This window comes from Gavialis gangeticus, unplaced genomic scaffold (assembly GCF_001723915.1).
Source record: "Gavialis gangeticus isolate Ggan-Ray unplaced genomic scaffold, GavGan_comp1, whole genome shotgun sequence".
Lineage (NCBI taxonomy): Eukaryota > Metazoa > Chordata > Crocodylia > Gavialidae > Gavialis > Gavialis gangeticus.
The window spans coordinates 12336604-12358239 of NW_017728997.1; the positions used below are offsets into that span (position 1 = coordinate 12336604).

The window sequence follows — 21636 nt, forward strand, 5'->3', positions numbered from 1 at the left end:
AAAAAAAAAAAAAAAAAAAGGCTTGTTTATGCCGGACTACACCTTGCATAGGAAAGGAGCTTTATTATAGGATTACTAGATTAGTTTTTACCAGGCTGAGGTTGTTTGCCCTTCTCTGTCAGGTGTGCATGAGACTCATTGCAACTTAAGTTTCAAAGGGCCTTATCGAACAAAACACTATATATGCACGTAACATCTACCACGCCAAGCCATATTGATATCCGTGGCAATACTTACACACCCAGTCAAATCCATGTGCGTTAAGTCGTGCATGGGCAAGCCGAGTGTTTCCTTATCGAGAATACTGTTTAAGAGAGCAGAAAACAGGAAGATTTCTGCAAGATTTATTTTCAAGAGACAGGATGTTTGACTAAGCACGACTCGTATGTCGGCTTTAAAACTGGAGGTCAGGCAGCCGCTTTCAACGGGGATCTCTGTGTTCTAGAAATCCTTGAAGAAACTAAAATCCTGCTGGGGCTATGAGAAATCTTGCAAGCCAGAGCACAGGTTCAGTTACCCGTTGTGTGACTATGTTGAGACTGGATGGTAAGTTTCCTCTTTAAATGCATGGATGAGGTGGACGGCCATGTTGCTTTTGCATTCGTGTCACCTGGGGAGCGTTGCGGTTGTGTCTGCCTAGCAGAGGGTATAATCACGAAGCTCTTTATGGAAACGTTTGTAACGTGTAAAGCCTTTTTTTCCTTGTGCGAGTCTAAGGGAAAACTCATGCTTTGACATACCTGCTGCTAGCATGTTTTATTAACCTGGTTATAATTTAGTTTAAAGCCATGACTTTTTGATAATCTGGGTTTTTTTGCACCCTATCGGGGAACCTAGCTTCTTGCTCCGGTGGGGATTTTTGCCCGTATCCAGACGATAAGCCGTTTCCTGTTTTGAAACTTGAATGGGAAGGAAACAGCCATGGCTGGTTTTTCTGTTCTAGTCTGTGTTTCTGTAGTAGCTTCAGGATAGACAATAAGCTCCATAGCTCTTCACTGTCACTATCCTTCTTGTGGTGAGGGAGTTGGGGACCATATTTTGCCCACAGCCTGTGGTGTACCCTCTAAGGCCTGAACTTGCAAGCTTAAAGGAGGACTCCATCTCCTGATCCAGGCTAGCTGAAAGGGTGTTTTCAAATGATGGTGTGCCAAGACATTTTATTTATATAAGCTGCTAAAATACATAGCCCAGGGGAGTGCGATTTGGCCTCTCATTGCCTAATAATTGTTCCTCTTGAATGCCCTTTCAGGGATATGACTCATGTCATGGGGGCTACTGCAGTTAAGAACAAGCAGAAGTAATTATAATTACTAACTCTGACTTCTTTTATTAAGCAAAGTGCAATGAACTATTTTAAAACCAAGCGTAAAGAAAAACCCAGTGGTTACTTCTATTATAATGTCTTGGTAGAAATCATAAGAGCCTTTTGGGGAGGCTCTCTTCTGTACAGGACTTGGGCCCGAAGTGTCCCACTTCCTATCTGTCCAAAATAAATATATAAGCTTGTGTTCTCCAAGCACTATATATACATGAGTATTTCTTCATATTAGGTAGAAGCTAGAGCAAATTTTTAGTAACCTAACATACAAAGAAAATACACGAAACGGGGGGCAGAGGGTCGCACGTGGTGGGGATTGTTCTGCAGGCTCTGGGCTTTTGTAACCAGCTGTCTTTGTCTCCTGTCTGTGTCCACGTATCTTCCATTTTTGCTGTCCTGGTTTTGTTCACTTCTGGGTTGTGACTACTTCACGTTGCGAATCCTGGACTAAACAGTCCCTCTGTTAACCGTTGTTGCCCAGCAGGCCCTGCATTGTGATGCTTAAAAAATGTGTGAATATTCATTTTATCATGGCTGGCTTATTTTGAAGTCTCCTATGGATAGTGAAAAATGAAACAGTTTCTCCTACCATCTGGATTAAAGGGGCACATCAGAAAGCTAATGTATGTTAAAGGAAGGACCTTGAATCTTTTCCCCCATGCATCAGGGCTAACAGCATTGAGACGGCTCAAGAGATTTTCTGGAAACAAGCTGACTTTGGCTACGTAAGAGAGCGGTTGGATGAAATGAGAACCCACTGCAAGCCAATGGAAATGGTAGGTGTTTGTGGGTATTAAATAGGTAACTTGTGAAGGCTGCGCTGTCTTGTAAGCATGTTAATTTTTTTACAATCAACCCTTACTTGTTTTGTTTCTCCCAGGGGGATTCCTCGCTTACCTGTTCACAGTACCTTCAGTATTGCAGAGCTACCAACCTGTACATAGATTTGAGGACTGCCAAGAGGAGTCATGACAGGTCTCTGAATCGTTCATGTTCTGTTGTGACCAGGAAACACCAGGAAAAATGTATTTCAAAACTCATATCTGCAGGGAGGGAGACTTGTTGCATATCTGGTGCACCCTTCATCATGGTATCTGCCTGCTAAAACTTTATCTCACTATAAGGCTTCAGCTCTGCAGTCTCCAGGGCCCCTTAAATTGCTGCTGCTGAAATCTGCCAGCAAATGCTGATGTCCAGATAGGACGGATTAGCTGGGTGTTGGGCTTGTGCAAAGGCCCGTCAGGACTCGCAAAGCAGATTATCTCTTGTCTGTGTGGCCTGCAGGCCTGGTTTAGTTGGCCTGTTCAAAGCAAAAGATGGAAGGAGGAAGTGGTGGCGAGAGAATCCAATCCATCCTTTGCCTGCTTGGGTGGTATCAAGTGGCGTGGGTGGGCGCAGGAGGTAGACAGACCGAATTTAGGATGCTTACCACATATAATATTTTCACAGAACCTGCTTTTACCATATTTGTCACATATAAGGCACACTCCAATTCCTAGTAGCTGGTTTTTGGGGAAAGAAGTGTGTTGTACGTGTGAGAATATGGCCACCCCTGCCCAGAATCAAAGAAATGTTACGGTTGAATGTAGTGCATAGAGACAACAGGGCCAGTTGAGCAAGTTTGGGTAAGTTTGGGTTATGGCAGAGGGATGTCTCATACTTCAACTTGAAGCACCGTACTGAACTGTGACTTGGCAGCATTGGCTTGAGCCCTGGAGCTGGGAAAGCTAAGCCATATTGCATTGCCCATATTGCATTAATGGCACACTGGATTGCTTCAGGCTTGGGTTGACCCCTCTTGAACTGCTGCACTGGGGTCGGGTATATTGTGCTGATGGGGTTTTATTCCTCCAGGTTCAGGGAGGACTTTTTCCAGAAAGGAGAAATCGGTGGCTCTTGCAACCTTGATGTTCGAGCTTTCCTGGCAGAAGGTCAGCGCAAGAGTCCTCTGCAGTCTTGGTAAGATTTGCTGTCTTGACCGCTTCTCAGTGAAATTATCTTATTCTTTCTCACTCTTTCTTTCCTGGGCTCTAGCGGCTCTCAGTGGGGTGTTTAGTGCAAATGTGTTTGTGTTGGGAAAACCTTGACTCTTGCAAACGAGGAATGAGTGCAGATCCCATCCCGTGCACTGTTATGTATTTGCAGCAGTTGGTTTTGAAACATCCATGTGGGAGAGAGTCAAAATAGCCCACAGGGCTAAGTTGTAGTGGCTGCGGATAATACGGTTTTGTGGAGGAAAGGCCGTTGTCCCACCTTGACCCCAAAGCAGCACTCCTTTCTTTTTTTTTTTTGCTTGAGAACCACTTGAAATGGTTTCTGAAGTGAATTGGAAATGACTGTGCGCAGTGCTAGAAACTGGAAATCCAGGGCTTGATTTCCAAGCTGCATGGCTGGGAGCAACAAAGCTAAACCTGTCCTGACTGTAGGGTGAAGGTGTGAGGCTGCTGCCTCTGTAAAGTACCTCTGGGGTCAAAAGCCCTTTTTCCTCCATTCAGCTGAGGGGCTCTTGACTTGAGCCTTTTGCTGAACTGAGGCTAATATCATGCTTGTTCTGCATGGTCAGGGTTGCCCCCACAGGCCTGTGTTTGGACTGATGGGGCAGATGCTCGGGGAGGCCTTCCTTGGAAGCTGGGTATTTGGAGATGGACGGTTGCCTTTTTCAGAGCTGCTGCCACATGCAACTGCAGGTAGCTCCCTTGTGCCTGGAGGCACCTGAGGCTTCAGTTTTCTTCCTCATTCTGTTTCCATTTGGGCATCCCCTGGCTACACCAGAGTTTCTTGGATCTTTCTGTCTGGACCCTCTTAACTGTTCTCTCTCGTGTTTGGTAATTTCAGTCCCATCAGCTGAACACCCCCATCCAGTTCCAGTGGACATAGACATCCCTCCTAATTAGTGGCAGATTCGTCAGCTGTGCTGTTATGGTTATTGCTCTTAGGAAAGTATTCAGATTGGCATTCAAGTGCCTTTTAAATGCACATCAGCACATGTGACTTGTATGTACTTAAATTAATGTATTTGCATCAACTGCAGCCTGGACATGTGGGTGGGCAGAAAGGTTTTCTCTGCTGCCTTGACTTGTAGATCAAAGATGCTGCTCAACTCCTGAGATCAAAGGCACAGTTTAACCTTTTTGAAGCCTGTAGCCTCAGAACCATCTGTTTCAGTTGAAATTAATTTTAATTGTCAAGTGTTATTCAACATGGGGAACATTGTTCATCATATCAATTTCCCCTAATGATCGTTGAATTGTAAGAGCGGAATTGGTACTCGTAGTCAGATGTGTGACCTGTGGATGAATATTTCCAGGTTCGCTGAACTCCAGACATTTACTCGCTTGAGTTTCAGACCCATAGAAGACGGGAAATGCGACATTGTTATTGAAAAGCCAACTTACTTCATGAAATTAGATGCAGGTAACAAGGTCTTTGTATTTTTCTGCGTCACATGGTGAAAGAGAAGAAGGGGTTACCCTGATGTAGTGTATTTAGTTGCACCTTGCATTATTTGTGAATGCATGCACATAGTGCGCACATGTTTTGGAACACTTTTTCTCCGTTCCCTTTTCATAGAGAAGCAAAATTTGTGAAGTTAGTATAATCCAACTTGTGCTTTGTCAGACCACTTCTTTTGCATGCTGACTGACTATGTGCTGGTGACTAATTTAATATCACTTGCATATCATAGGAGTAGAAATAACCTACTTTCTGCTGTGTGAATTTAGTAACTGCAGCTTCTGCACATATAGAATCTATAACAACTATGTGGGGGAAGTAAGTTGTGCATCTAAGGGGGGAAAAAAAATCAGGCAAGCAATTTTATGTAGTTTTATAACTTAAAATAAAAAGAGCCATTTCATGTTCGATGATAAGCAGCTGCGGGGTGTGAAGTATGGTAGTTAGCTTATTGCAAAAGTCCTAGTGATTGCTACTGGACACTGTATCCAAATCCCTCAGGCAGCCAAGGCTTGAAGGCTTTATGAAAACTGTGCTACTGTAAATGGTTTGCCCTTCTGTAATTTGTCAACCTTTTCTAACGCTCTGTTTGGGAGGCATAACATTAATAGAGGAGAATACTTTTTAGTTTAGCATTCAGATAATTGTTAGGCCCTTTTTGAAACAGGAGCGAGTGAAAGCACTCTGAATGAGAGACTACTGAGCTGATCCCTGCTTTGGCATTGGTGCTGAAGCAATAACCTGGGATCAATGGCATCCAAATATCCCCAGCTCTGCAAGACTGAGGCCAAAGCAGAGCTGACCTTGATGCCCTAAACACCCTGAAAACAGTTACAGAAGATATAGCACTGGTACTTTCCCATGTAACTGGGCAGTGATGAAGCAAAGGATTTGTGCTGTGGTAGCTCCTTTAGAATGCAACAGAAACCAGTTGCGCATCTAAGTTGAAATGACAAGTTACATTTATTTTATTGCTTGCTGCATTTGGCTGTTCTGTGGCTTAAGAAATCTCCAAGACATTAGTGTTTTCTTCCCTGACTTCCACTGTAAGGGGTATAAGAAGCCCTCAGTTCTACGAGCGGGAAAACTAATATAAACTGCCAACAGTCCCATATGCTGGGCTGAAGACCTGTCTTGTTCAAAAGGAAATGACTCAATGTGCTCATCCACAAAAACATGAACGAATGCGGCTTTGCTTTCTTAGATCTCAGCAAATGTTTCCCCTCTCCTCTCAGGTGTCAATATGTACCATCACTTCTGTGACTTTGTCAATCTTTACATCACCCAGCACGTTAACAACTCTTTCAGCACCGATGTCAATGTTGTCATGTGGGATACGGTAAGTAGCTCTGGAAAGGTGTGGAATAGTCCTATCGTAGATACAGCATAGTGCATCTGCTCTTGTCCGTGTTCCCTCCATGTGTCCTAGCTCAACTACAAGCTAATCTTTCCAGCACTTCACTTAATATGATGCTTCTGACACAGCTGATTAAAAACTATTTGTTTTTAAGGTTTTCTAAGGGTGTTTATACATGTGTTCTGGGGTGGGAGAGGAGGCGCTTTAATTAGAGTGGCTCTGAGAACTGCTCAAATTAAAGTGCCCAGAGTGTCACGTGTATCGGTGTCCCTGTGCTGAAGAATGGTGGCAGGGGTGCTTTAACTAAAGCTCATCGAACGAGCTTTAGTTAAAGCACCCCTGCCATCATTTTTCAGCATGGGGATGCTGACACATGTGGCACTAGAGTCTGCTAGAGCGCAGTAAGAACCACTCTCCAGCACACTCGATTAACCTCGTCTGCTCTGACATGCTGTAATTGCAGCGCATCAGAACAATGTTGCTGCACATGTATATGCGCCCTAATATATTGTTCCAAAGAAGGTGGTGCTCTTCCCTACCTTGTGGGTCTTTAAGAGAAGGCTGGATAGGCATCTGGCTAGGATCGTCTGACCCCAGCACTCTTTCCTGCCCAGGCAGGGAGTCGGACTCAATGATCTGTTGAGGTCCCTTCTGACCCTAATGTCTATGAATCTATATTGGAAGCAAATCCATTTAAAATAAGCATGCATCTTCCTGTATGTTAAGGTCACCAACACTGTGTAGGCATATGTAAATAAGTGCCTAAGATCATCTTAAAAGGCCAAAAATGTCACAGTATTGTTGTGAAGGACTTTTGACAACTGGGATACTTTTTCTGTTAATTCCTGTGTTATTGAGGGTGTTGATATCTTAATGTTGTGTTGTAGTTCACAAATACGCAGCATAGAATGAGTGCAAGAGGTGTGCATTGCTTACAAGAATTTACTTATTGAGTCTACACACCAGTGTTATTCCCTTATACTACCAGATGATGGCACCAAGAACCTGCTTGATTTGCTGGGACTGTTTGATTATTAAAAGAATGTCTTGAGCTTATTATGCATTACCCCTCCCCCCCCCTTTTTTCCCTTTTAACATAATTAGATATGTGCATACTTCTTAGCTACTGTAGCACTGCTGTTCTATCCTCATTAGCATTGCTTTTAAGTGAAGTAAGCCAGAAAGTGAGTAGGGAATGCACTTGTAGGACCCCTGTCCTATACGTGCAGAAGTGACGTTTCCGTGTTCCCTGACAATCTGCTCCGTTGTGGAGGAGCAGAGCTCCCGGCTTTGAAGATGAGACTGTCACTACTGATCTGGGAAAGCAGTTCCTGTATTGCTGGTGAGCTATATCCAACCCACAGTTCAGTAAAACTTCATTGCAGAAGTGGGGTCATGAAAGTAGAAAGGCTCCCAGCTAATGAAATATATGCCGTCCTTTAGAGTCTCTTCTCTTTCTCTGGACCCTGCCTCTGTTTTGTAGGCTTTTTTTAGTCCCATGATGATGTGGTCTCTGTTGAAGAGGAGGCACTAAAGGCATCCAGGCCTGAAGCCAGGTCTGGTCCCTTGCTACGAATAGGAGTTAAGTAGTGTGCTGCTGGAGAGATGCTGTTTGAGGTTGGGAGGCTGCCTGAAAGCCAGGACAGGGTTGTTCTTCGTGGCTACCTGGAGATGGTTATTTTCCAGAAAGGGTTGGAGGTGTCCAAGTTGCTCAAGTTGGGGGTTGTAGGTGGCAACCAGAGGTATTCTGTTGGCAAGAACTGCCTGCTACACCCTCCCCTTGCCCTTATGCTGAGTGTGGTCTAGACTAGAGTTTATAGGCCTGTTTATCTCAAATTAGGCTCCTGTACACTTGTAAGGATCAGCCTAGATGCTCTACATGACTGTGGTTTATATTAGGCTGGCTCTTAGTTACTAAAGTGACAAAGCCCATGCAAGAAACTAATGTAATGCATAGAATTCACCATCATTCAGTGAGGGCTTCTTTCATATGCATTCATTTGCTCACAGGTGTGCATACGTTTGTTTTTTTTGTCTTTCTTCCTAGAGCTCGTATGGTTATGGAGACTTGTTCAGTGAGACATGGAAGGCATTTACGGACTACGAAATAATACACTTGAAAGCGTTTGACTCCAAAAGGGTATGGGATTGCATGTTAAGTCAGAACTGCTAGCCTGTATGTTATCAGGGTGATGTGCTAGACCTTTCCTGCCTTTTCAAAGACAAATATTTTGGACCAGTTGAAGTCGGGGCTTCCTTCAGGTGAAAACTGAGGCCGTAAGCTAGTTCTTTGTGGCCGCATGTGGTGTTGTATGCATATGCCAAACTTCCCTGCTTCTGCACGAGGGGGTGTGTTGTTGTTTTTTTTTGTTGTTTTTTTTGTTTTTTTGGAGTGCTCTTCCCTCAGCGCCAAAGCTAAAGGTTCAGTTACAGTGCTGCCCGCTCTGACACTACCAGTTTATATATATGTGAAATAATATACTTGAAATATATATCCTGTTTCAAGTATTATATAATATATATTCTGTTTCATGTATCATACTTCAAGTATTATATATGGATTATATTTCAAGGATGTTATTTCATGTATTTTTATATATATGAAAACTGGTAGTGTCAGAGCAGACAGCACTGTAACTGAACCTTTAGCCTTGGCGCCGAGGGAAGAGCACTCCAAAAACACCCCCTTGTGTAGAAGCAGGGAAGTTTGGCATATGCATACGTATATGATGACATTTATAATCTTCTCTAATCTCCACTCCCTGCGCTGATAAACTGTAGCCTACAGTAGTGGGCCCTTTTTCCTCCACAAAAGCCTTCTGTAGGAGAATTGTACTTAAAACCTACCTGTGTTTTAGCAGATGGTGTCTACAGATCCCTACAAAGACAGGCCCACCTGTGATTTATAGATGCCTGAAGCAGCCGATCGTACCAAATGTTTGTCTTTTCCTGCTCCTCATTTGATCTTTTCAGTCTTGCATTTTAACTAGCCCCTAATGTGAGAACTGTATGGCGTGGCAATGACGCGTTCCAGCCTTTTGTGCTGTTTCTTGTACGATTCAGTGGCCGTCCCTGATTTGGAGCTGAAGGGGACTTTTCAGTATTAATACTATGTGCACTGAATGAGTATGGAAGATGTCCTTGTTAAATCAGTTGTAGGCGTGTGACCTTTACATGTTAATGCTCTCTCTTTTCAGGTATGTTTCAAGGAAGCTGTCTTTTCGTTATTGCCTCGAATGCGCTATGGCTTATTTTATAATACGCCACTGGTGAGTCCTTTTTATCCTGCTGCTGTGGAGCCTAGACATCCACATATGTATTGTTCCAGAGCTTGAGTTTTCCCAGTGTTGGCAAACCAAGTCTGAGGGTAGATTGCAAGCAGAGCATCTTGTGATAATGCCAATCACTTCTCTGATTTCAGATCTCTGGCTGTCACGGTACTGGGTTATTCAGAGCATTTTCCCAGCACGTGTTACACAGATTAAATATCACACAAGAAGGACCCAAGGTAGGAATTATACTATTCAGGTTTAGAGTTTGCAGATCCTTTCTGTAAGCCATCATCGTTCATGCCCAGAAAAGTAGCAGTATCTAGCTGGATCCAGCAGAGAAGGGTAGTAGGTGTTATAGTCTGTCTCTCGTGGGGTTGTGTTGGTTCTTCCTTTTGTTTGCCAGCTAGTCAGTCAACACCATTAGTCTACACCTGAGCATATAAATAAAAGGCACTCCCATGTCCTCTCTCCTTGGAGAAGCCTTCAGACCTCCTCTTGTAATGCTGAGGAGCTACTGCCTTCCCCAGTCTCTTCCCTTCCATCCTTCCCCCACTCTTAATCCATATATCCCTGCACAAAAACAAATGCCCTTCCAGGTCAGGAAGTGTAGATGCACGACCTCCAGAAGGCACCACCAGCAAGCACTGCTCTGAAGCCTAATTGAGGGAACCTGGCAAAGTACTGCAAGGTGTCTGGTTGGTTTTTTTTGCAGGGGCTTAGGTTATGCGTGTGTAGAGCCTCACTGTCCTGGCCAATTTGGGGGTAGAACAGGACCAATTAAGCCTGGCACTGAGCTTGCAGACTTGGTGCAGTTGTGTTGATAACTACAACTTTTGGTTTTCTGAAGTATTTACCAGAGAGTAGCCTGCACGTTGTCGCTAAGTAGCATGCTTTCAACACGTCGCAGGGGCATTTAGCTCTTCACCTCCCACTGTCACTAATGGGTGTCCTGTGGCTAAATCTCATTACTTTGCTTGGAAAATTTACCCCGAAGGACCCAGTTGATTTGAAGGGAAGAGAGCAAGAGTTGGTAGATGGGCGAAATCATTTTTTTCCAGGGGTCTTAGAAAACAGATGATCTGTTCATTTTTCCTGCATTCAGATGCTATTTTGGCAGGTAGTGCGGCAGTTCTTTTTGAATAGAAGCAGGTAATTTAATAAATATTCCATTTCTAGTAGCTGCAAGACGTTTTTAATTTATTGTTTTTGGAGAATACTTGAAATTTTTGTTTAGCTCGAGGCTTTTACTTTACCTGCAGGAAACACACTTGATTGCTCAAACCATTGCTTCCTTTAAAGCTAATCATATGAGACCTATTGATTTATTTGGGGGCCTTACGGATGTTTCACTGCTTCTGTCTTTTTAGGATGGGAGAATTCGAGTCACGATACTTGCGCGCAGTACAGACTACCGGAAAATACTAAACCAGAATGAGGTTGGGTTATTTTCTTTAAAAAAAAAAAACAAAACAAAAACAACCCCCCCAAAAAAAACAGCCAACAACAACACGTACCTATTGGGCACAACAGTTAGGGCTTTACTACTGTCTGATAACTCTTGAATAAATGTGCTCAGCTCTAGGATTACTGTAAGCAGAGTTGCCATCTAGCCAGTATCCGTGTCTACGCCCCTGGTTTTGAGCCTGGTTGCTTTGTAAATTTATCTGAGGAGCCTGGTGAAGGATGGCCAGTAGGGCTGCTAAATTAGATGTACCCATTCTTCAGACAATAAGACAAAGCCACAATATGATGTTAAAGCTAAATTTTACTTGGCTGACTACTGTGCTTTCAGGTTCCTATTGGTGCATCTTCACTCTAGACTTTTTGACAGGTCCGTGCTGAAAACCAGCAGACTAATGAAATACTCCAAATTGTGCTTATAGCTCTCACTGAGTGTGCACACTTGAATCTTTCAAAGTAGCCTGCATTTTCAAATCACAGGTCACTGGGTGTGTTTTGCAGTTAAGGTGCACCTTTGATAAAATGGCAACATCTAGCACTTCTCATTCTTAGTTCGGAAAGTGACTTGCAGAGGTGGGTTAAGCATTGTTATCCCCATTTTACAGATGGGGGAAACTGAGACACTGACATGTTAAGAGACTTGCCTAAGATCACACAGCGGGTCAGTGGCAGTGCCCAGATCTCCAGAGTCCCAGTCCCAATCCACTGGACTACGCTGCCTCCCCTCTGCTGCCTTATGTAGTGTGCTTTTATAATGGACACATGCCAAGAAGAGAGAGGTTAGCATCTTTTCTTGATGGTACTTTCGTAGGGGAAAAATACTCTTGACTCCATCTCTCTCCTCCTGCACCCTGTTGTCTTTAAGAGCTGTTGTGATAATGCCCATGTGTTTTGACCATCGGCACGATAGTTTATTTAGAGGGGACCCATATACTAAGGACAGTGGGTTACCTAGGCCAACATATTTTCAAAGTAGTTTGAATGTGAGTGAACTGTATTGGGTGATGTATCCCAGGAAGGCTCTGCAGAGCTCTCCTGTGATGACCGAGGTAGTAGGTTTGGTACAAATCAGAAGATGGCTTCAGTGTTGGGCCTTGACCTCACAGGAGCACTTTTTCTTATGCTGGCTGCAAGATAAAATTTAATCACAGCGTGTGGCATTAGGTTTAGCAGTTTATAAAGCTCACCTCATTTGGTGTGTTCCTGTGCTTTAAGTTTAGGCATTAAACACCTTGCTGGATGGACCTCCAATCCTAGAGAGGTCCAGATTCTCATTGCAGCACATTGTGTAAATCAGGACTTACTGCATTTAGGTGAACGGAGTCATACCTTTGTGAAGCTGGATGAAGTGAGAACTGATTGAGGCTCGGTAGATTTACAGTGGAGTTACTGAGCCTACAAACAGCTGCTGAGAACTAAGACGCATCTCTACACACTTAAACAAACACTTTTGAAAAATCTGGCCTGTAGAGTCTGGGCTGCCCCTTTCGAGGCGATGGTTCAAATCCTAGTGGTTTCAGTGGTACTCAGTCAGGTGCTAGGCTTCATATAAAAAACAGTGATCTCCAAAAGTGCAAGCAGTGCTGTACTTCCATACGCTTAATCAGCCGACGTGCAAGAAGGCAGTGAATGGTAGATGGGGTGATGCAAAGGAATATCCATGTTGTCAGAAGCTTAGGCAGGCACTTATCCTGTGCACTGGGACCTGAGATGTGGAGACTGGAAAGCAAACTCCTTCATTATAGCAGTGGAAATAGGCATTCTTATCTCAAGTGTCATTCCCTGTGGATATGGGGAGAAGGTGGAAAGCAGGTGGGGGCTGGGGAAAAGGAAGTAACATCAGTACCTCACTAAATCTTACTCTTTTCTTTCTAGCTTGTCAATGCTTTGAAGACAGTCTCATCGTTTGAGGTCAAAGTAGTAGATTACAAGTACAAGTACGTATGTGGGGAGAGGATCATGTTGTCTGTCTCTTTTGTTGTCTGTGGTGGTTAAGATCTAGACCCCCGCAGAATTTCCTACCTGGGTGTAGCTTGTTTTTGAAAACCCAAGAGCTGTCAGTATAAAAGCAGTTGCTGTGGGAACTGACTCGACGTGCCCTACCCCGCAGCCGGCTGTGCAAGAATGACTGTCAAGTTGGACGAGCTCCAGGCTGAAGAACTTCACCTTCCTAAATCCTCCAAAGCAAGTGTGTTCATGTCCCGCTGCTGGGTTTGCTGGTGATCACCAACATTACCAATCCTTAGGGGAGCTGAGAGGCAGAAACCAAAGATTGGTGCCCTTTAGTCCCTTTAGTAGGTCAGCTGGTCAATTCTTTTGTTATTTGTTTCCGTCATTGCATGCTAATGGGTGTAAGATCTCCTGTTATCATTAGATATTATGGTGGTGCCAAGACGCTTTATTTGAAATGGAGGTGCTAGGTAGATAGGCAGTGCACGCACGTTGTGCAAACAGTCCCTGCCCCAGAGAGTTTAGTCTAAGCAAGCAAATCCCAAAGGAACAGAGGCCAAGAGTTGAAATGACTCGCCTAGGTTCACAGCAGGTCAGCGGGAGGCCCAGGAATTGAATCAAGGTCTCCAGGTTTCCATCTAGTGCCCTCCACTCTAGATGCCTGAGACTAAGCTGGATGCCTGTTCCTACATAAGGTGATGATCGCACATTGCTAGGGTTAATTGGAGAACGTACCTGAGAAAGTCTTAAGTCTGCGGCGGAGTCTTGTTAGAGCGAAGGTGTGAAAACGTGCTGTCTCCGCTCCTGCGGTGAATGGTGCTGGGCAGAGTGGTTACAGTTTAGGGGATTGTTGTTTCAAAGATATCCATGCTTTGGAGCACTGTCCTCTTCCAGAATTACCCTTCCTTCAGTGAATTTTATGTTATTTGAACATAGCTAATTGTGCTAAGACAAGGAGGCATTCTGGATGCTAACAAGTATTATGTTGTCTGCAGGGAACTTGCATTTTCAGAACAGTTGAGAATCACACACAACTCCGATATATTCATCGGCATGCATGGAGCTGGACTCACGCATCTGCTCTTTCTCCCAGACTGGGCTGTCGTTTTTGAGCTGTAAGTCCTTTTATTCCATTTATTTTAACACATGACTTTTTCCATGCCTTTTTGAGGAACGATTCCTTCTTGGTATTGTAGCATCAACAGTAACAGCTCTTAGGTTGTCTGCATGTTTCCATTATAACCATCGTCCTTCAGTTGTTCATAATGTTCACCTTTTGGGGGCTGAAACTTTAGACTAGGTGAGTGAAGGTTATTCTTCTGGATGGAGGATTGAAAGAATCCTTATTTGTGATTTCATCAGATCTCATAGCTAAGCAGGGAATCATCTAGTTGGTGATTGGATGGGAAGACTCAAAAAAAATAAAAATAAAAGAAGAGGAGGAGGAACATGGGTTGGATTCTCCCAGTGGGTCTGTTTTGGTAAAAGACCCTGATGTTGCCAAGAAAGGCATGTTCCCATGAGTGGGAATGTGCATTTCCCTATGGACAAACAGTAGCGGCACAATGTGTGCTACTGCTGCTTGTCCTCAGGAAACTCCCATGCCATGTGCACTCCGGCGTGTGGCATGTTGCCCTGGGTAAAGGGGAGAGGCTGGGGCCAGCAACTTTTCCTGGAGGCCTCCAGGAGCTGCAGCTGCAGCGCTCCTGCAGCAGGGAGCCTGGCCAGCAGTTGAAGAGTGGTCTCCGGCTGTCCAGGCTCTAGTTTTGGGAGGCATGCACTGCTACCACATGTGCTGCCCTGCTTTTTTAAGGCACGGGTTTTTGGACCCTTGGGAACTCCTGGGGTCAAATCCCCACCCTCCAGTGCTGGAAATTAGCAGTGCAGGGAATGACTGCATATGCGGCATGCGTGATATGCAGCAGTGTGTGCAATGTGGAGCTGCGGTGCCATGTACCACACTTGTCTGAACATACCTGAAGAGGGCGTTTTGATTTTCCAAGTGAGTTAAATCAGGTGAGGAAATGGAACAAGCCCTGACTGTTGAAGTTCCTATGATTTATTTAGTGGAGTAAGAGTGCTTGGTACCACCATCCTGGCTAAATTCCAGCACAGCTATGTGCAGTTTGTTCTACCTAAATTGCCCTGGGATTTCCATTGTCACTATATTTCTTCTGAAGCATCATTGTGAGACATCCTTACTCTAAATACACAGGACAAGTATACTGCATTTCATTAAGAGCATTGATTTCTATCCTGGGCAATCCTGCTTCAATTAATGAGTTTGTCTAAAGTGTAGAATTTGGCTCTGGGTTTTGCTGCCTTACAAATGAACAACACGTATTTGTATTTTAGGGCAGTCTTTGAGGGTAACTATATGATTCTGCATGTCCCTAGGTACAACTGTGAAGATGAACGGTGTTATCTGGATTTAGCAAGGCTCAGAGGTGTTCACTATATCACTTGGCAAAAAAAGGACAAAGTCTTTCCTCAGGATCAGGTAATGCATAGCAGGTGTGGGGGAGGATGCTATTTTTAATTAATTAAAAGTAAATTTGTTTTCCTTGTCTTTATTTGTGTATGTGAAATGTGATATTGGTAAGCTAGCCCAAATGAACTTTCCTCTGATTTAGGAGACATTTTGTATTAATAGCTGGGTGGGGTTGGGGGAGGAAGAGAAATGAAATTAATTGGCTGTTAGTACAAGCCATCAATAACACTGTTGTTACACAGTTACTTAGTGACACAGTTGCTGTAAGGGAAATCAGTGGATTTGAGATTATACATTAAAATGCTGATTGCTCAATTCATGACTCATTTTTCGAATGTGTACGCTTTCTTAAACCTACTTTGTTTTTCCAGGGACACCACCCGACACTGGGGAAACATCCAAAGTTTACTAACTACTCCTTCGATGTGGAAGAATTTATGTACCTTGTGCTTTTAGCTGCCAATAGCGTATCGCAGCATTCCACGTGGCCGTTTAGGGTAAAACATGATGAATTCTAGATCAGGTTCCAGATTTAAAATTATTTAAAATAACACTCTTATTTTTATGAGCAAGATAGGAGAAAAAAGCTGGTGGATATAAATGTATATTAACTTATAGGGGGAGGGGAACCCCCACTATCCACTGACCAAAATGCTCTGAATGTTCAGTATTTTTATATTTCATCAGATCTGAGTTTTATTATAGGAGTCTTTGTCTGTATGTAATGTCTATTTATCAAGACTTTCTTTTACACTGATCCCTTGCATTTCTAATCGTAAGCTGCTTGTCCTGTGTTTACAAAGATTTGAACGTCCACCCATTTCACATCAGATTTGTCTTGTAGCAAGTTGTGTGTCCAGAGGAGCAAGCTGGGGCAGGGAGATTCAATACACAGGCGTTTCTGAAGTCTGTTGTGGGATGGAGGAAAGGCCAACCTTCCTCCTTTGGTGCTGGTATTGTTTGGCCTTGAAGTTTTTATGCTGTAGTACCATAAATGTTACAACTCAATACCCGAGTAGAAATCGACTTCCTATCACTTACGGATTTTTAAGCTGTTTCTTTGTAAAAATACCTGTTAGAATAAAGCAGTTAAAGTAAAGCTTAACAACTGCTGTTTGATACAGCGTGTACCCAAGGGTCCCATTTTAAACTTGGAAGCATTTTCAAGATGCAGGGTAGCGTGCCTTGCATGTTTAGTTAAGAGCCTTAAAGCAGCAGTAGTTCACTTGGCTCTTGCCTCCAAAAATTAATCAAAAATTATTAAAAAGTTCTGGCTCTGGATTATGTCAGGCTTCTCTTCCAAAGGGTGGGAAACAGTTGTGGTACAAACTTTTAGGTAGTTGATAATTCCAAGGTTTTCATCAAGTTTCATGAAAAATGTGCTTCTAGGGCAGAAGGCCGAACAAAAAATGCTATTTGTTGTCTGTCTTCACATGCTAAAGAGCTGTGGGTTTCTTGGGGCAAACATGACAGCAAATGCAGGTGCTTTGAAATGGACTTATATTGCAAAAAAAATTGTTCCTGTGGTAGGGCCAGTTCTCAATGGGGGTGCTTTCTGTTGGCTTGAATGGGATCAATATTAAACAAATGGGGAGAGATGTTGAAAGTCCTGCTCATGGGGGTGGAAGTTGGTGGGAATTTTGCTGCTGGCTTCAGTGGGGGCCAAACGAGGCCTTTAAGAAAACTCCCTTTTGAGCTAAGATCCAGGTCCTGCAGGAGTCCATGAAGCATGCCCATTGACTTCCTTGGGAGCACAGCTATCTGTACAAACCTGTAGAAATATCTGAGGACCGAGTTGAACAGATAAACAACAGTTTCTTGTTATATGCTGGATTTTTCATGATGAATTCCTATGGCATTTTTCTTTTATAATTGTATCATGTCTCGGTAGCTTGAGGCAGAGTGTATACTTGTAAAAAAAACCCAAAACACAAAAACTCAAACCTTCTTGCTTTTGCATACATGAAGTGTAAACACTTGAGTGATATAACTGTAGGTATTATTGACTTCCATTCTCTAACAATCATAGGCAATTTCACAGAGTGTAGATATGCTTACTGCCCTGCCTATAACTGTAAAGATGAATTACCATAAGCATAACTTTCATATAGATCTCTCCTGACCTTCAGCTGAGTATAGGAAAAGCGAGATGGATTGAAAACAGAATGCATTAAGATATTTGGTGCAGTTCCTAGAGTCGGATGTTTGGTGACTTACAGATAAAGGTATTTTACTTCTTAAAGAGCTGTGGAAGCAAAATTGCACTTCTTGACATGAAAAATGCCTTATTGAATTACAAATATTTGAGCAATACAGAATGACTGTATTTTTTATTTTACCTCATTTTTTTTTTTTTTTTACAAAGGAAAAAAATGTATAAAAGAAGACTAAGCCAGTAAATATGTCAGGGTTTTGGTGTTTTTTTTTTAACTCTAAGAACAAGGAAAACTTGTAACTATGAAACGTGCATAAATATACGCGCTTTGAGATTATATAAAGAGAGAGTATTTGTAAAGAACATGTGTTTGCAAGTCGTCTTTGATCGCTGTCTGTCAGGTTCTAGGGGGCCCGGCATTTGTCGAGATGGAAAATGTCACTGCGTGGACCAAAGCAGTGGGACTGGCTGAGCCCCTTGGTGGCAGATCTGAACATCTGGGACTGACTTGCCAATGGTGCACGTGCTTGCATTGGCTACTCTATAGCCTGGTACTTTGGCTGGCAGAGGGGACTGTGGGGATACTGTCCTGGGGCCTCCTTCCATGAAGACTTGTGTATATGGTTGTGGGTGCAACGGCACACGTTGTGGATAGTGTTGGTGACGTGGATGGCAATATGTGGTGTGTAAATGTAAGCACATGCACATCCTGTGGGGTCATAAACAGTGGCTGGTATTACTGCTCTGAAGATCCAGTTTGGCCACATACTTTGAATTGGGGTGGCTACTAATTTGGGACTTGACCCAGCCAACAAACCCAATAGATCATCCCAAATTAGCCAGCTTGAGCAGCTCTGGGTTTTAACATGGATACTTAACACATGGGGAGACTTTTTCTGCCCTGAAGACCTTGTTTAGTCAAGAGGAATATAGCATGGACATTGCTGACCTTTCTGACTCTCTCTCTTAAATTTTTAAAAGAAATTTGGCAGTAGGTTGAGGCTGGATGGGATTGGAAGAAGCTTCTGTCAGAAACAAAATAACCAGGAACCCAATTCCTGGACAATATTTGGATGATGGTAGGGATTTGGTTCAGCTGATCTTTTTAGTATCTTTGGTTTGAGACAGAGGGAGAGTGAGACTTCGGTTTGGTTGGGAATCTGATTTAGAGGAATCCAAGACGCCCCAAGCCTATTTTTATTTTTACCGGGCTTGAGCATTGGGCCACATTATGCAAAGACTTTGTTCCTTGATACTTATTGTGATATTTGTCTCCACAATACTGTAATGGAGTTTGCTTCACACTTGGTTGGGTTACTCTCCCTGTGAGCAGTGTGGTGGCATCTGCAATATAAAGTGAACATTGATGTTGCCAGTCTCATAAGTTTTTTCCAAACTTGCAGTGACCAGTATCTAATGTAAATTGAGATTGGGGTTTGCAATAAAGAGTCGCTTATGGATTCACACTCTCTGGCTTCCCATTCTGCTTTTATTCTAATGTTCAACATGTCTTTTTTTTTTAAGTCGTATTAGCTAAATGCCGTGGAAGACTGGTACGGGTAAGGTGTGATTTGTGGCAAGAAGAGCAATGGCATGTCGACGTAATGCATCCGAAGAACATAATCGTAAATATTAAAGTGATGAGGCTTTAAACCTAATTAAACAAGAATAATAATGGGTGATTTCTGCCATTAATCATTCAAGTTTCATCGTAAATGGAAAAATTTAAAGGTTTGAAATGTACCTTCAGATGCACTTGGTGTGAGAGAAGCTGGAGACAACGTTTTGCTAGTGAGACAGCTGCTGGTCTACCCAGAAGGGTGCATCTGTTCATTGGTCTGAGGAGGACCTTGCTTACTTGTCCAGACTTACATCAATGTAAGGTGCAGTCAGAGGGAGCAGGAGCCAGATCCCTGATCCCCTACAGAGCCTGGGATCCACCAAGCTCCTGCTTGGCATCTGGTTTGATCAGGCAAAGTAGAAAAGAGAAGATGTTCGTGTTTTGCACATGCAGCCTTGACTGTTTGGTACCATAAACAGATCCAGGGTTTTACAAAGGTGTAGTTGCAGGGGAGGCTTCCCCCCTGCTTCCAGCCTGCCTCCCCCGCCCCCACCTCTGACCAGGGTGGACAGGTCGCATCTTAGGAGCGGCAGCTGGAGACTTAAGTCCCAAAGGTAAGAGAGAATTCCCCTTGCCGTCCTGTCCCCTCCTATGTCCCCCTCCCCTGCCTGTCACTGGTGGGGTCTGCACTGTCCCCCTTGAGTCAAGCTGTATGGGGGCTGCACTCGCCTGGGACCGAGGCATGGGACCATGCCTGCTGCTGTTGCTACAGTCCTGGGCTGAGCCCACCCCTGTAAAGCCCAGGTGGAACAAGACAGGACCTCTCCTTGCCCTGGGACAGCAGGAGTGGCAGGCCAGGGAAGGGAATGGGAGGAAAGGGGACGAGCCTTTGAACGTAGAGGGATAGAGGGGGGAATTTTACCTCCTTTGGGACTTAAGTCTCTGGTCCTGTGGCATGGTAAGAAGGGGGTACAGATGCACCAGGGCATCCCTTCTGGATCCACCTCTGCCATCTGCCCCGGGCTGGCCCAGTCCAGAGTTGGCTCAGCTCCTAGTTCATTTTAGTTCTTTATGCTATTGGCCTGAATCCATCTCAAACCAAAGTATACCAGACACCACACCGGCTACCTCGGTGCCCTTATTGCACCAAGTCTTCAGCTGTTTCTCCTTTGACTGCCAGCCAACTCCTTCAGCACTGCTTCTGTCTCATGGGAAAGATGCTGGCTTCTCTGGCACCCAGACCTCACCCTTGGATTTAAGGTGCTTTCAAGCAACAAACTCCAGGAGCTGGTAGCATCCTAGTGAGCTGGGATGCATGTGTTGGTCATCAGCATGGGGATGACTGCAAGCCTTGAACAGGTGACACCAGGGAGAAAGTGTAGAGGAGATGGTGACAGCCAAGAACAGAGCCCTGGCAGCTCCCAGAGATGCTCGGGGAGTTGCAAAGGAAAAGATGCAAAAACGGTCCAGAGGAACGGAGGATCCTGACATTGGGGCTGTGAGGACAAGGTCTAGAAGATGAAGGACTGGCCCAATCTAAACGCTGCAGCAAGGTGAAAGGGAATGAGAATGGAGTCGAGATCACAAACCCTTGCTAGGAAACGAGGAGATCGAGTAGAGGAAGAGTGGAGGCATTTGGCCCAAAGGCAGCGGCAGTGGAAACTTGATTGGTGTGGGTTTGGGAGGGTGGAGAAATTGGTGCTGCTATAAGCTGCTATCCCAAGAGCTCAAGGGGTAAATGCAATGCAGTATAGTGATGGTGTTTTGAGGCTGGGAGGGGAAAAATTAAAGAATCCTTATGCATAAAAAACAGAGCTGGCCGAAGAGCGAAGACCAGGCACAAACGAGGTCAACAACCAGACGAATGTGGAAGGGATTGGACGTGGAGAGTAGGCGGCTGATGTCAAAGTTGGTGTTTGGCTAAAAAAAAAATAGGGGTGAAAGCACGAAGGGTGGCACAACGGGCCTTGTCGGTGACTGAAACTCTTCAAAGGAATTGAGCTGTTTTTCAGAAAGTCTCTTTACCAATACAAAGTTTCTGTACAATTTCCCATTTTCTTGCTGAAACCCCAACACAAAAGACTGCCTCTAATGTTTGCTTCTCTCCACTGTTTCTTCTTTCCTTTCCCTCCCCTTCCCCAACTGTAAAATAGTTTAAAGGCAGGAAAACCAGGTAGGGGAATCAATAAAGAAAAAAAGGAGAAATTGTACCTAAAAATGAAAATACAACTATTGAAATTGTTTCAATTAAGATGAAATAGTTCAAATGAATAACTTGCGATTTATGAAAATATTTTATATGAAACATTTTTAGATTTCTGCCCTGCCCTCCCCCCGGTGCTCTCTTTTGAGTTGCTTTTGCCTGGGTTATTTGAATTAAACAGAAGTATTTGAGAGCAAAGATTATAAACATGATTTTGTGGGTGGAGAGGGAACAGCTACATGTTTTAATCTGACCCACATTCTGCCATCATGATGTCAGGACTTTATGAATGTACCTAATAGTTGGAGAGGAAAAGTGGCAAGTTTTTTTTTTAATGCTCTAAAATGTAGTTTTCTGCTCCCATGTTCAACTCTGTTCATACATTGGTTGATTTTTTTTTTTTTTTTTTTTTTTT

At 43.8% G+C, this 21636-nt stretch overlaps 1 protein-coding gene across 5 annotated transcripts in view; it reads left to right on the plus strand.

The window, feature by feature from the left end:
- Nucleotides 1-17654, plus strand: part of EOGT (EGF domain specific O-linked N-acetylglucosamine transferase) — a 19429-nt gene extending 1775 nt beyond the window's left edge. For 3 of the 5 annotated variants that reach the window (XM_019504786.1, XM_019504788.1, XM_019504787.1), the window contains exons 3-16: nucleotides 446-546; nucleotides 1986-2094; nucleotides 2199-2293; nucleotides 3173-3277; nucleotides 4626-4732; nucleotides 6007-6110; nucleotides 8176-8268; nucleotides 9326-9397; nucleotides 9550-9636; nucleotides 10768-10836; nucleotides 12737-12798; nucleotides 13807-13926; nucleotides 15209-15311; nucleotides 15674-17654. In XM_019504786.1, coding sequence (XP_019360331.1) covers nucleotides 446-546; nucleotides 1986-2094; nucleotides 2199-2293; nucleotides 3173-3277; nucleotides 4626-4732; nucleotides 6007-6110; nucleotides 8176-8268; nucleotides 9326-9397; nucleotides 9550-9636; nucleotides 10768-10836; nucleotides 12737-12798; nucleotides 13807-13926; nucleotides 15209-15311; nucleotides 15674-15820 — 1374 coding nt within the window. In that variant the 3' untranslated portion in view covers nucleotides 15821-17654. The remainder of the gene's footprint in view (nucleotides 1-445; nucleotides 547-1985; nucleotides 2095-2198; nucleotides 2294-3172; nucleotides 3278-4625; nucleotides 4733-6006; nucleotides 6111-8175; nucleotides 8269-9325; nucleotides 9398-9549; nucleotides 9637-10767; nucleotides 10837-12736; nucleotides 12799-13806; nucleotides 13927-15208; nucleotides 15312-15673) is intronic. The other 2 variants (XM_019504789.1, XM_019504790.1) reach the window with 2 other exon arrangements.
- Nucleotides 17655-21636: the final 3982 nt, after the last annotated feature.